The sequence below is a fragment of the Phocoena phocoena genome, chromosome 9 (genome assembly GCF_963924675.1).
Source record: "Phocoena phocoena chromosome 9, mPhoPho1.1, whole genome shotgun sequence".
Classification (NCBI taxonomy): domain Eukaryota; kingdom Metazoa; phylum Chordata; class Mammalia; order Artiodactyla; family Phocoenidae; genus Phocoena; species Phocoena phocoena.
This window is the reverse complement of record NC_089227.1, coordinates 16102299-16117291: the sequence shown is the minus strand read 5'-3', so window position 1 is coordinate 16117291 and position 14993 is coordinate 16102299. Positions and strand designations below refer to the sequence as shown.

The following is a 14993-nucleotide window of genomic DNA, read 5'->3' as shown; positions in this document are numbered from 1 at the left end:
TATAGGAAAATTCAAAAAGAACATGTAATGCACATCTTTGATATTCTTTTGGCATAACTTTCAAAGCACGTTACTAAGCATTAGGAGACTCTTGATATTTAAGATGGATATAATCAAAGACCTTCTGAACCTAAAAAGGTACAAATTCCACTAAACACAACCACTTCAGAAAAATTACTGGGTACCCAATGAAAAGAAGAAAACCGCAAAGCCTCATTAAAATGCAGGTGTTAGGTAGTTCTTTAAGCACTTGGTAGGTATTCAAAAGTTTGCCTGAAAAATTATGAACTGCTTCATCATGGACCTTGCAACCTGTCAGTACTCAAAGCTGTGACTGCTGACACCCTTGAAGGTCAAGAGGCTGCTCTAAATGTTTAAGAAAAGAATGACGAATGAAGAAATGAATTCAACAGATCTTCTAGGCACCATGCCAACATGAGACTTGTCACCTAAAAAAGAGCATTTCTCCTGGACATTTCTCCTAGGGAAATGAAAACTTAGGTTCACATAAGACCTGTATACAAATGTTAAAGTAGCTCAATTTATAATCACCAAAAACTTGAAACAACCAAATTTCCTTCAACCAGTGAATCAATAAACAAAAGGACTTACCAAGCTCACTGAGACTCTGAGCAGCTTTTGTTATCTCTCTACTTCCCCCCTGCAGTTGTCCCTGGAGTCTCTTACTGAGATACAAGATGCGAATGATTCTCCGAAGCAAATCACAGGCAACCTGTGCAATGTTAAGTAAGTAAAGTCAATCCATGAAGTTTTATTACTATGTGAATCTGTCTCTTCTTTCCAGATGCTAAAAATTCACTCAGGTATTTTTTGTTTTCCATCAGTCAGAAATCTAAATAATCACAAGTCTTAAAAGGCAGCATTTTACAATAAGCTCCAATTTATCTCAAAGAGAATTTGGGATTGAGGTGCTATGAAACCTAAGCACTTTTCTCCTCAGTCGTAGACCAGTTTTCTTCTCTAGGCCAGTGGCTCTCAGTCTTGACTTCATATTAAATTCAAGTATGTAGGGGGACTTCCCTGGTGGTCCAGTGGTAAAGAATCCGTCTTTCAATGCAGGGGACGCCAGTTGGATCCCTCGTCGGGGAACTAAGATCCCACATGCCACGGGGAAACTAAGCCCATGTGCCACAACTAGAGAGAGAAAACCCGCACACCACAACTACAGAGAGAAGCCCGAGCACCACAACTAGAGAGAAGCCTGCGCGATGAAACTAAAGACCCCACATACTGCAACTAAGACCCGATGAGGCCAAAAAAATTCAAGTGTGTAAGTTCAAAACGTTCCAATGCCCAAGCAAGACAGAGCCCTGACCAATTAAAGCTGAAACAGTATTTCTTTTAATATCCTCATGCAGTCCCTGTGTGTGGCCAAGGTTGACAACCACTGTGCTAGGGCTGCTTAGCTTCCTACTACTGTTTCCTAGTTTCCAGTCCTAGTTTCTCTTTCCTAAGTCCGTAGGGGAACAGACTTAAAATGTCCAGTTTCACTAGATCTTAAAGAATAAGCATGCCCTTACTGATATTTCCTAATTTTTTTATTAATAACAAATTGTAAAAGATAAAGTTATTAAAACAAACCCAAAAAACCCTATCATTTATATGTCACCTTTTTTGTTACCAGATCCAATAGTGGGTCTTAACCTATCCAAAAGACTAAGACATGAAATAAAGATTTGTGTATTTCAAGACACTTTATTACAGAGGCAATCCAGGGCAATTGCCTGGGGAGAATGAAAAGGGAGACTGATGGAGTAATGCATACATAATGACCTTCAGCTTCAGTGGTGATAATAAAGAAAAGAGAGACAGTCTATGCTGCTGTATCACCACCATCTTTGAATGGCCCTGAAGCTGGATGAGAAGCAAGAACATCTCCCATGTAAGGAGGAAAATCCTAACTGGTAGCAATAAGAATTAAAAGCCCGGGCTTCCTTGGTGGCGCAGTGGTTGAGAGTCCGCCTGCCGATGCAGGGGATGCAGGTTCGTGCCCCGGTCCGGGAGGATCCTGCATGCTACGGAGCAGCTGGGCCCGTGAGCCATGGCTGCTGGGCCTGCACGTCCAGAGCCCATGCTCCGCAACGGGAGGCCACAGCAGTGAGAGGCCCGCGTACCGCAAAAAAAAAAAAAAAAAAAAAAAAAAAGCTATTTAAAACTCCTAGGAAGACAGGGTCCCTGAGGCTTCAACTATAAACATTTTTTCTGAATGAAGTACACATACACCTCAGAGCCAAACACAGCCACACTCATGCACACACAACATACACAAACATATAATCAAATACACACTTACAAACATATGTATATCAAAGGCAGCCAAGTATTAAACATGTTTAGTTTTTACTGACTGCTTTTCTGAGTAACTGTAGTCTGAAGTACTTAAAATAATAAAAGAATGTCAAATAAGAATTTCTCCCTGTAAACTGGAAGATTTAGGCATCTTAATCTTTAATTAAATTTTATTTATTTTCTGAATAGGTAATAGAAGCATATAATTCAAAATTCAAAAGATTAGAAGATAAAAAGTCATCCTCATATTTTTATGTCTCAACTGTGCACTCACCAAAAACAACCACTGTTATCAGTTTCTTGCTTGTCAGAATTATATTTTTAGATGTACCATTTGGAATGTAGAATCCCAAGCAATCATTCCTCTTGGATTCTAAATACATCACGAGGAGAAATAACAGATCTAATCACCAAGAACTGTCCTTCCAGAATTCCCAGTACCTACCCAATAAAGGATATGTCCTCAAACATGAAAGCTTTGAGCTTATTTCTAATGCTTTTCTGTTTAACCATACTTTATCTGTCACCAAGTCTTACTGATTATTCTTCTGTTGCATAACACAATGGCTATTCTACCTCTATTCCTATAAGCATCACCCTAATTCAAATCTTTATCACCTTCACCTTAACACTGTGGTCTCCTGGCTTGCTTTCCAGTCTCTTACTGAAATCCATCTTGCCAGATTTACCTTCTTAGAAACAGTTTTCAGCACTCCACCCCCTTTTTAATAAACCTCAGGGGCTCTCTAGTAACAGATCATGTTAAATCATCTTAGAAGAGCATTTAATAAAATCCTCAGTCAGGCTTCCCTGGTGGTGCAGTGGATAAGAATCTGCCTGCCAATGCAGCAGACACAGGTTCAATCTCTGGTCTGGGAAGATCCCACATGCTGTGGAGCAACTAAGCCCATGCGCCACAACTACTGAGACTGTGTGCCATAACTACTGAAGCCCGCGCGCTTAGAGCCCACGCACTGCAACGATGAGAAGCCCCACTTGCCGCAACTAAGACCCAATGCAGCCAAAACAAAATAAATAAATTTATACATATAAAAAAAAATGCTCAGTCAACACGTCTTAGATAATCTTTAAGGCAGCAACTCTCACCATTTCCTAATATAGTTGCTTTCACTCCAATCAATTTCCTTTTCTTCCTTATTTTTCATTTCAGACTTTTATTATCAAATATATTATTCAGCACTAAAAAGAAAAGATCTATCAAGCCATGAAAAGACACAGAGGAATCTTAAATGCAGTTTACTAAGGGAAAGAGGCAATCTGAAAAGGCTACATACTATGTGATTCCAACTATATCACATTCTGGAAAAGACACAACTATGGAGACAGTAAACAGATTGGCGGTTGCCAGAAGTTGGGGGGATGAAGAGTCAGAGTACAGAGGATGTTTAGGGCACTGGAAATACTCCATATGATACTATAATGATGGATATATATATCATTATATATTTTTCAAAACCCACAGAATGTACACCAAGAGTGAACTATGGAATTTGATAATGATGTGTCAATGTAAGTTCATCCATTGTAACAAATGTGCCACTCTGGTGGCAGATGCTGATTAAGGGGGAGGCTATGCATGTGTGGGGCAAAGAATATATGGGAAATCTATATCTTTGTCTCAATTCTGCAGTGAATCTAAACTGCTCTAAAAAATTAAGTCTTTAAAAATATAGATTTAGATATTACAAATACAGTAAACTACATACAGAAATTATAGCAAGGGCTTCCCTGGTGGCACAGTGGTTAAGAATCCGCCTGCCAATGCAAAGGACACGGGTTAGAGCCCTGGTCCGGGAAGATCCCACATGCCTTGGAGCAACTAAGCCCGTGAGCCACAACTACTGAGCCTGTGCTCTAGAGCCCGTGCTCCACAACAAGAGGAGCCACGGCAAGGAGAAGCCCACACACCACAATGAAGAGTAGGCCCTGCTTGCCGCAACTAGAGAAAGCCCACATGCAGCAACGAAAATGCAACGCACTCAAAAATAAATAAATAAATAAATGTAAAAAAAAAAAAGAAATTATAGCTAAATGAACTTGGAACTACCATGCAGATCAGGAAACAAAACCAGGTCTGCCACTACAGAAGCCATCCATGTACCCACTACCAATCACAACACCCTCCAGCCATCCTCCCTACTCCCCCAGCCTAACCAAGACAAACACCATTCTGACTTTTGTGGTAATCCCTTCTTTACTTTCATTTATGGCTTTATATATACCTAAATGCTGTAGTTTAATTTTGCCCTTTTTGTTTTTATTTTTTTAACTTTATTTTTTGCCTTCCTTGGGTCTTCATTGCTGAGTGCAGGCTTTCTCTAGCTGTGGCAAGCAGGGGTTACTCTTCGTTGCAGTGCACAGGCTTCTCATTGTGGTGGCTTCTCCTGCTGCAGAGCGTGGGCTCTACGCGCACAGGCTTCAGTAGCTGCAGCACATGGGCTTCAGTAGTGGCGGCAACGTGGGCTCCGTAGCTGTGGCACACGGGCTCAGTAGTTGTGGCTAGTGGGCTCTACAGCGCAGGCTTAGTAGTTGTGGTACACAGGCTTAGTTGCTCTGTGGCATGTGGGATCTTCCCAGACCAGGGATTGAACCTGTGTCCCCTGCATTGGCAGGCAGATTCTTAACCACTGCGCCACCAGGAAAGTCCTAATTTTGCCCTTTTAAAATCGAAATGGGTTCCTTTAGCATCTCTTTTTTTTCTTTTGCAATCTGTTGAATATACGGGATCATCTATCCTATACAGTTTCCCACAGACTGGTTTATTTGATCGCCTTCCCCTAGTTTAACAAGTCCCTCTGTCTTCTACATTCCTTATACTTTAGTAGATGGATGTAGGCAGCTTCATCAGATACAGGTTTAATATTCTGGGCAAATTTATTCATTAGGTAGTAGTGTATTTATAACATATGTATGATTCTCTGTGTTGTTAGCAGCCACTGATAATATCAAAATCTATTACAGCATAATGAATACAAAATGGTGATACTCTAGTTATGTCATTTTGCCTTTATTTGCTAGCTTATAAAACATCTCTAAGAGAACAAACTTTACCTCATCTATATTAGTTTACCCAGTGGTACTGTTCATATAGAATAGTAAGAATAAATGCCAGATTCTTTCTACTGGTTTATCAGTTTTCAAAACTGAGGACTGCTTTCCTAATAGCCACCGAAGATGAACAATTGGTTCATTGTTTTGGATATCATTATGAACTCACAGATTTAAACATAATATAAGATGCCAATCCATTGTAGCTCTTATCCTTATAGATGCTCACAATGTCCCATTTTTGGCCAGTCGGAGCTTCTGAGGGTGATCACCTGTACTGATTTGCCTGAGACTGAGAGGTTTCCTGGGACATGGGACTTGCAGTGCTAAAACTGACATAGTTGGTCACCCTAGGGCCTCTCCAAGTTGGCTCCTAAAGCCTTTTATCATGACTCTAGTTAATAGTTATTGATACTTGCCTTCGTATATGGTATAAAAATATTCCAGGATCATTTTGCATATTTCATGCCCCAGATCTGGGATCAAAGATCTATCAAAGAATCCCTGATTTCTTTTAGAAGTCAGCAGCATTTGAAGACCACATTCTGGGAACTAGGCTTGCTCAATTCTGAGACTTTTTGGTAGACATAGGTAGGAAATGTCAAAATTTAAATATTCATTTGCTTGATTCCACAATACACATAAAACAGTCTCAGATTAACATTATACATACACATATGTATAAAAATATATACATATAATGTATATACCATTATAAGATAAAATTAAAATATCTCATGAGTTCATATTGATAATTGTACTTAAAAATCAGGAGCACAGGGTGTTTACCTAATCTTCTAACTTACATCTACAAATTATCTCTTCCACACAGAGACTCCTGGCTCCAGAGACATAACAGATAACAGAATTCGAGTATTTAAAATTATTCATTTGCTTTGCTACACAATACAAACAAAACATTACCTGAATGCAAAACCAACACTACAGGGCTTCCCGGGTGGCAGAGGGTTAAGAACCCGCCTGCCAATGTCGAGGACTTGGGTTCAAGGCCTGATCTTGGAAGATCCCACATGACGCGGAACAACTAAGCCCGTGCGCCACAACTACTGAGCCTGCACTTTAGAGGCCGCAAGCCACAACTATTGAGGCTGCGTGCCACAAGTACTGAGGCCCGAGCACCTAGAGCCCATGCTCCACAACAAGAGGCCACCACAATGAGAAGCCCATGCACCGCAATGAAGAGCAGCCCCTGCTTGCCACAACTGGAGGAAGCCCACGCGCAGCAACACAAACCAAAAACGCAGCCAAAAACACACCAATACTAAAAACACAAATACGACTGCTGAAGACAGTTTAAAAAAACTGTTCTGCACATACTCTGCCCACAATGTTCTACAGCTGAATTTTATTTCTTTGTCAAAACATACAGCCATTACACACTACTGTATCTCTCTCATTTAATCCTAGTTCTAATGCTCATCACTACTTTTTACTTTGCTGTTTCTCTACTCATTCTGATTGTCTCAAGTACATTGTCTATCAGATTCCTAAAGAAAGGGTCATAGGGGCAATAGTCCCTGGATTCTATGAGGATGGCTGTCTCTGTAAGTCAAAATCAGTTTGGCTGCTGAATCAATTATCTTTTGCTGCATAAGAAACCAGCCCAAAATGTAGTGATTTTAAGTGAATTGTTCTCCCGCGCAATTCTGGGAGTCAGGAATTGGGGCAGGGTTCAAGCGTCCCACATGGTACCCCTGGGATTACTCACTCTGCTGCACTCAGCTAACATGAGGCTTCACTCCCATGTCTGGCTGCCTCACCGCTTCTCTACCTATCATCTACTCACGGCCAGCATGGGCTTCCCCACAGCATGACAGTCTCACAATGGCTGGACTTCTTACATGGACAGTGGCTTTCCCAGAGCAGAAACAAAAGCTGCTATGCCCCCTAAACGCTAGCCCCCAGGCTAGCCCAGCATCACTTCCACCAGCAGGGGTTCTCTGGTTTTGCTATCTTAGTTCCTCTATATGTTTTCGCAGTGTTTAGGAACAATGGCAACTTACGCTGGTGTTGTTATCTTTCTTCTTCCTTCCTTCCTAATATATTCACTTGTTTGGTGGATAATTATAAAGCCAGTAAACTAAATCATCATCCTATAGAACAATGTAGATAAAATTATTTGATATCATAACAACTGAAAACTAAAAAGGACCCTACAAAAGTATACGATGAAAACCACATACATGTAAAACACAAACATAAAAAAAGAGAAAAGGTTTTATGAACCATTTCTTCCTTCCTCTTTCCAACATTCTCTCAAACTTTCTTACTTATATAGTTTCAGTTAAAAAACTAAATTAAAAACTTCAACTTGAAGAGGGCAGACAGCAGAAGCAAGAAAAACTACAATCCTGCAGCCTGTGGAACAATAACCACATTCAAATAAAGACAGACAAATGAAAAGGCAGAGGGCTATGTACCAGATGAAGGAACAAGATAAAACCCCAGAAAAACACCTAATGAAGTGGAGATAGGCAACCTTCCAGAGAAAGAATTCAGAATAATGATAGTAAAGATGACCCAGGACCTCGGGAAAAGAATGGAGGCAAGGTCAAGAAGATGCAAGAAATGTTTAACAAAGACCTAGAAGAATTAAAGAACAAACAAACAGAGATGAATACAATAACTGAAATGAAAAATACACTAGAAGGAATCACTAGCAGAATAACTGAGGCAGAAGAACGGATAAGTGACCTGTAAGATAGAATGGTGGAGTTAACTGCTGCAGAACAGAATAAAGAATGCAAAGAAATGCAGACAGCCTTAGAGACCTCTCGGACAACATTAAATGCAACAACATTCGCATTATAGGGGACACAGAAGGAGAAGAGAGAGAGAAAGGACCTGAGGAAATATTTGAAGAGATTATAGTTGAAAACTTCCCTAACATGGGAAAGGAAATAGCCACCTAAGTCCAGGAAACACAGAGAGTCCCATACAGGAGAAACACACCAAGACACATAGTAATCAAATTGGCAAAAATTAAAGACAAATAAAAATTATTGAAAGCAGTAAGAGAAAAACGACAAATAACATACAAGGGAACTCCCATAAGGTTAACAGCTGATTTCTCAGCAGAAACTCTACAAGCCAGAAGGGAGTGGCATGATATACTTAAAGTGATGAAAGGGAAGAACCTACAACCAAGATTACTCTACCCAGCAAGGATCTCATTCAGATATGATGGAGAAATCAAAAGCTTTACAGACAAGCAAAAGCTAAGAGAATTCAGCACCACCAAACCAGCTCTACAAAAAATGCTAAAGGAACTTTTCTAAGTGGGAAACACAAGAGAAGGAAAGGATCTACAAAAACAAACCCCAAACAATTAAGAAAATGGTAATAGGAACATACATATTGATAATTACCTTAAACGTGAATGGATTAAATGCTCCAACCAAAAGACACAGGCTTGTTGAATGGATACAAAAACAAGACCCATATATATGCTGTCTACAAGAGACCCACTTCAGACGTACAGACTGAAAGTGAGGGGAGGGTAAAAGATATTCCTTGCAAATGGAAATCAAAAGAAAGCTGGAATAGCAGTACTCTGAGATAAAACAGACTTTAAAATAAAGAATGTCAAAAGAGACAAGGAAGGACACTACATAATGATCAACGGATCAATCCAAGAAGAAAATGTAACAATTATAAATATATATGCACCCAACATACGAGTACCTCAATACATAAGGCAACTGCTAACAGCTATAAAAGAGGAAATCGACAGTAACACAATAATAGTGGGGGACCTTAACACCTCACTTACACCAATGGACAGATCATGCAAACAGAAAATTAATAAGGAAACACAAGCTTTAAATGACACAATAGACCAGATAGATTTAATTGATATTTACAGGACATTCCAAACAAAACAGCAGATTACACTTTCTGCTCAAGTGTGCATGGAACATTCTCTAGGATAGATCACATCTTGGGTCACAAATCAAGCCTCAGTAAATTTAAGAAAGTTGAAATCATATCAAGCATCTTTTCTAACCACAATGCTATGAGATTAGAAATCAATTACAGGGGAAAAAATGTAAAAAACACAAACACATGAGGCTAAACAATACGTTACTAAATAACCAAGAGGTCACTGAAGAAATCAAAGAAAAAATCAAAAAATACCTAGAGATAAATGACAATGAAAACACAATGATCCAAAACCTATGGGATGCAGCAAAAGCAGTTCTAAGAGGGAAGTTTACAGCTACACAAGCCGACCTCAAGAAACAACAAAAATCTCAAATAAACAATCTAACCTTACACCTAAAGGAACTAAAGAAAGAAGAACAAACAAAACCCAAAGCGAGCTGAAGGAAAGAAATCATAAAGATCAGAGGAGGAATAAATGAAATAGAAACAAAGAAAACAATAGCAAAGATCAATAAAACTAAAACCTGGTTCTTTGAGAAGATAAACAAAATTGATAAACCATTAGCCAGACTCATCAAGAAAAAGAAGGAGAGGATTCAAATCAATAAAATTAGAAACGAAAAAGGAGAAGTTACAACAGACACCACAAAAATACAAAGCATCCTAAGAGACTACTACAAGCAACTCTATGCCAATAAAATGGACAACCTGGAAGAAATGGACAAACTCTTAGGAAGGTATAACCTTCCAAGACTGAACCAGGAAGAAATAGAAAATATGAACAGACCAATCACAAGTAATGAAAATGAAACTGTGATTAAAAATCTTCCAACAAACAAAAGTCCAGGACCAGATGGCTTCACATTTTTGATCCACCTCCTAGAGTAATGGAAATAAAAACAAAAATAAACAAATGGGACCTAATGAAACTTAAAAGCTTTTGCACAGCAAAGGAAACCATAAACAAGACGAAAGGACAACCCTCAGAATGGGAGAAAATATTTGCAAATGAAGCAACAAAGGATTAATCTCCAAAATATATAAACATCTCATGCAGCTCAATATTAAAAAAACAAACAACCCAATCCAAAAATGGGCAGAAGAGTTAAATAGACATTTCTCCAATGAAGACGTACAGATGGCCAAGAAGCACATGAAAAGCTGCTCAACATCACCAATCATTAGAGAAATGCAAATCAAAACTACAATGAGGTATTATCTCACACCAGTTAGAATGGGCATCATCAGAAAATCTACAAACAACAAATGCTGGAGAGGGTGTGGAGAAAAGGGAACCCTCTTGCACTGTTGGTGGGAATGTAAATTGACACAGCCACTATGGAGAACAGTATGGAGGTTCCTTAAAAAACTAAAAACAGGCCTTCTCTGGTGGCACAGTGGTTGAGAATCCGCCTGCCGATGCAGGGGACATGGGTTCGTGCCCTGGTCCGGGAAGATCCCACATGCTGCGGAGCGGCTGGGCCCGTGAGCCATGGCCACTGAGCTTGCGCGTCCGGAACCTGTGCTCCGCAACGGGAGAGGCCACAACAGTGAGAGGCCCATGTACCGCAAAAAAAATAAATAAATAAAACTAAAAACAGAACTACCATACAACCCAGCAATCCCACTACTGGGCATATACCCAGAGAAAACCATAATTCAAAAAGACACATGCACCCCAATGTTCACTGCAGCACTATTTACAATAGCCAGGTCATGGAAGCAACCTAAATGCCCATCAACAGATGAACGGATAAAGAAGACGTGGTACATATATACAATGGGATATTACTCAGCCATAAAAAGGAACGAAATTCGGTCATTTGTTGAGACGTGGATGGATCTAGACACTGTCATACAGAGTGAAGTAAGTCAGAAAGATAAAAACAAATATCATATATTAACGCATATATGTGGAACCTAGAAAATGGTACAGATGAACTGGTTTGCAGGGCATAAGTTGAGACACAGATGTAGAGAACAAACGTATGGACACCAAGGGGGGAAGTGGCGGGGGTGGGGTGGTGGTGTGATGTATTGGAAGATTGGGATTGATGTGTATAAAATGGATAACTAATAAGGACCTGCTGCTGTACAATAAATAAAATAAAATTCAAAAAAAACACTTCAAATTGAAAAGTTAATACGTGTGTGACTTAAAAAGTGAAATGATAAAAAATGCAAAAAATTAAAAAGATAAAAAAACTTATATGTACATATGTGAATTACACCTCAATAAAGCTGTTATATTTTTGAAAACATGATTAGAAGTGTTAAAAACTTATAAGATTTGAAAGTTTAAAAACTCATTTTCTTATATAATGTTGAAGTTAAAAAAATTTAAATATTCTATGTAAGGGATAATAAGCTCTTAAAAATTTCTTTCTGAAAAACTCTGAGGCAGTTCATAAGCAAACAATGTTACTAAAAAGAGCTAAGATAGAGATGATTCTTGGGGTGATAATTAAATTCAACTCCTGTATTCATGTATATAGATGAAGTCAGAAGCTTCTGCTCAAAGAAAGAAAAGGCTTTCTGCAAAGAGAGTGAAATGGGGATAAAAAGCAAAAGAAATTAAATGTAGAAGTACTTTCTTCTAATTGAGGGTACAATCATAGGGATTTTACGTTCAAGGCAAAAACAACTTCATAGCTATTTCTTTCTTGCTTTCTTATACAACATGCATTTAAATGAAGATCTCAAAGAATAAAAAGATTAAACAGAAACATTAACGTTTCCCCAAAGTTTAAAATGGAAATGTCTAGTCAAAGTGAACAGAATAAAAATGGTTAAAACATAAATAAACTTCCAAAGAGCCCTTAGACTTCAAAGCAGTTTGAATGGCAACAAATTTCTAAGATGAACTTCCTTCCTAAAGGTAAGACTGCATATGAGTCAATTCAGGAAAAATTAAATACTGGAAATAAAGATATCAAACTGTACCTCGACATTTTTCTTTTTCTTTTCTCTCCCTTCCTTTATAATAATGTGACCAAAGTTATTCAACCTACTTGCCCCTATACAGTAGTGTAATATTTTTTACAATAAGAGTATAGAAAATTAGGGCTAATATTAGGGCTAAAATTAATAATATTTAACAACAATAATAAATATAAAAAGTGTTTATCTTAAACACAAACAATCCTGACCTCTCATGCTTACATAACCATAAAAAATAAAAGCAGTCAAAAAAGAAACTATCACAGTTTCATAGAATCGCAGCATTTTAGAGCTAGAAGAGAATTCACAGATCCAGTCCAAACTTTCACTGTAAAAAGATACTAAACCACCATGACCGCAACAACAAAAATGGTAATTATGTAAAGTGAAATATGTGTTACTAACCTCACTGTGGTAAACATTTCACAGTACATACATGTACCAAATTATCACATTATACATCTTAAATGTACACGTAATATGTCAATTATATCTCAAAGCCGGAAAAAAAGATAACTAAAGTTTGTTCATGACCATGCAGCTAGAGGGATGAAGAGTGAAGTCAGGTCTCATAACTCCTAGTCCAGTGCTTTCATCTGTGCTTCATCAACCTAGATTTGATTTTAATTTTTCTACCTACAAGCAAGTTTCTGAAAAACAGAAATTGTATCTTCTACTTTTTTACGAATCAAAAGCACAGAATACTAAATTTAGAGAAAGAAATTCTGTTTTATCTTAACACTGCTGCATAATGGCTATATGAACTTCAGCAAGTAACTCTTAGAACCTCAGTTTACTCACGCATAAACGTGATGAGATATGTAACTTCTAAACATAATTATTGAATTAGAATACTTGAAATTTTCCATACATTTTAAAGTCCCAAATACACATGAAAAAAAAATTTTATCCTGAATACATATCCAGCTAGGTGGTAAAAATAAATAAGATTCTTAAAACTTACTGTCAAATGATTGTAGTAAACAAAGGCAAAAAAAAGAAGTGCATGATTCTGACATGTTTAAGATCTGGAGTTGAACGCAAAGAAGTGAACTTAAATGTTTAATTTAACAAATTAAATTTTAATGTATTGCTTAAAATTAAGCAGAAATCTATAATCAAAACATCGTGTGACGCACACGAATACTAATACTCCTGAACAGTGCTGTAACACTCCTATGTCTTCATATACAAAAACATTTTAAAGTTTACTAAACTAAAAGTTAATTTCCATCTATGTCCAAAAGACCAAGATGTTTATAAAATTTCATTTTATTAGAGAGAAGTCTGTAAAGAAGATATAAGCAGCATAATCACTTTTCTTAGTTAATACCATCCTTACATATTAGTCTATTCTATCGTAAGAAAAAGAATGCCAGGGGCTTCCCTGGTGACGCAGTGGTTGAGAATCTGCCTGCCAATGAAGGGGACACGGGTTCGAGCCCTGGTCCGGGAAGATCCCACATGCCGTGGAGCAACTGGGCCCGTAAGCCACAACTACTGAGCCTGCGCGTCTGGAGCTTGCGCTCTGCAACGAGAGGCTGCGACAGTGAGAGGCCCACGCACCGCGATGAAGAGTGGCCCCTGCTTGCCGCAACTTGAGAAAGCCCTCGCACAGAAACGAAGACCCAACACAGCCAAAAATAAATTAATTAATTTAAAAAATAATAATAAAAATAAATAAAAGTCAAAATACTGGGGGGGACGAGGGGAAGATGGTGGAAAAGTAAGACGTGGAGATCACCTTCCTCCCCACAGATACACCAGAAATACATCTACACGTTGAACAACTCCTACAGAACACCTACTAAACGCTGGCAGAAGACCTCAGACATCCCAAAAAGCAAGAAAGCCCCCACGTACCTGGGTAGGGCAAAAGAAAAAAGAATAAACAAAGACCAAAATATAGGGACGGTACCTGCACCAGTGGGAGGGAGCTGTTAAGCAGGAAAGGTTTCCACACACTAGGAAGCCCCTTTGCGGGCAGAGACTGTGGGTGGTAGACGGGGAAAGCTTCGGAGCCGCAGAGGAGAGCACAGCAACAGGGGTGCGGAGTGCAAAGCGGAGAGATTCCCGCACAGAGGATCGGTGCTTGTCTGCTCATCCACCGGGGTGGGCGGGGCTGGGAGCTGAGGCTCGGGCTTCAGTCGGAGTGCCGGGAGAGCACTGGGGTTGGCGGCGTGAACACACGTGAACACAGCCTGCAGGGGGCTAGTGCACCATGGCTAGTGGGGAGGGAGTACGGGGAAAAGTCTGGACGTGCCAAAGAGCCAAGAAACTTTTTCTTCCCTCTTTGTTTCCTGGTGTGCGAGGAGAGGGAATTAAGAGCGCTGCTTAAAGGAGCTCCAGAAACGGGCGCAAGCTGGAGATAAAAGCGCAGACCCTGGAGACGGGCATGAGACGCTAAGGCTGCTGCTGCCGCCACCAAGAAGCCTGTGTGCAAGCACAGGTCACTATCCACACCCATCTTCCGGGGGCCTGTGCAGCCCGCCACTGCCAGGGTCCCGGGATCCAGGGACAACTTCCCCGGGAGAATGCACGGCGCGCCTCAGGCTGGTGCGACATCACGCCGGCCTCTGCCATCGCAGGCTCGCCCCGCACTCCGTACCCCTACCTCCCCCCGTCCTGAGTGAGCCAGAGTCCCCTAAGCAGCTGCTCCTTTAACCCCGACCTATCTGAGCGAAGAACAAAGGGCCTCCAGCGACCTACATGCAGAGGCGGGCCAAATCCAAATCTGAGCCCCTGGAGCTGTGAGAACAAAGAAGAGA

General features: G+C 39.7%; 1 protein-coding gene across 8 annotated transcripts in view; it reads right to left on the bottom strand.

The window, feature by feature from the left end:
- The window catches only part of COG5 (component of oligomeric golgi complex 5), a 282724-nt gene that overhangs the window by 238682 nt on the left and 29049 nt on the right, over positions 1-14993 (bottom strand). For 7 of the 8 annotated variants that reach the window (XM_065883739.1, XM_065883732.1, XM_065883735.1 and 4 more), the window contains exon 6: positions 613-733. The exons of the other annotated variant lie outside the window; for it this stretch is intronic. In XM_065883739.1, coding sequence (XP_065739811.1) covers positions 613-733 — 121 coding nt within the window. The remainder of the gene's footprint in view (positions 1-612; positions 734-14993) is intronic. 8 annotated transcript variants of the gene reach the window in all.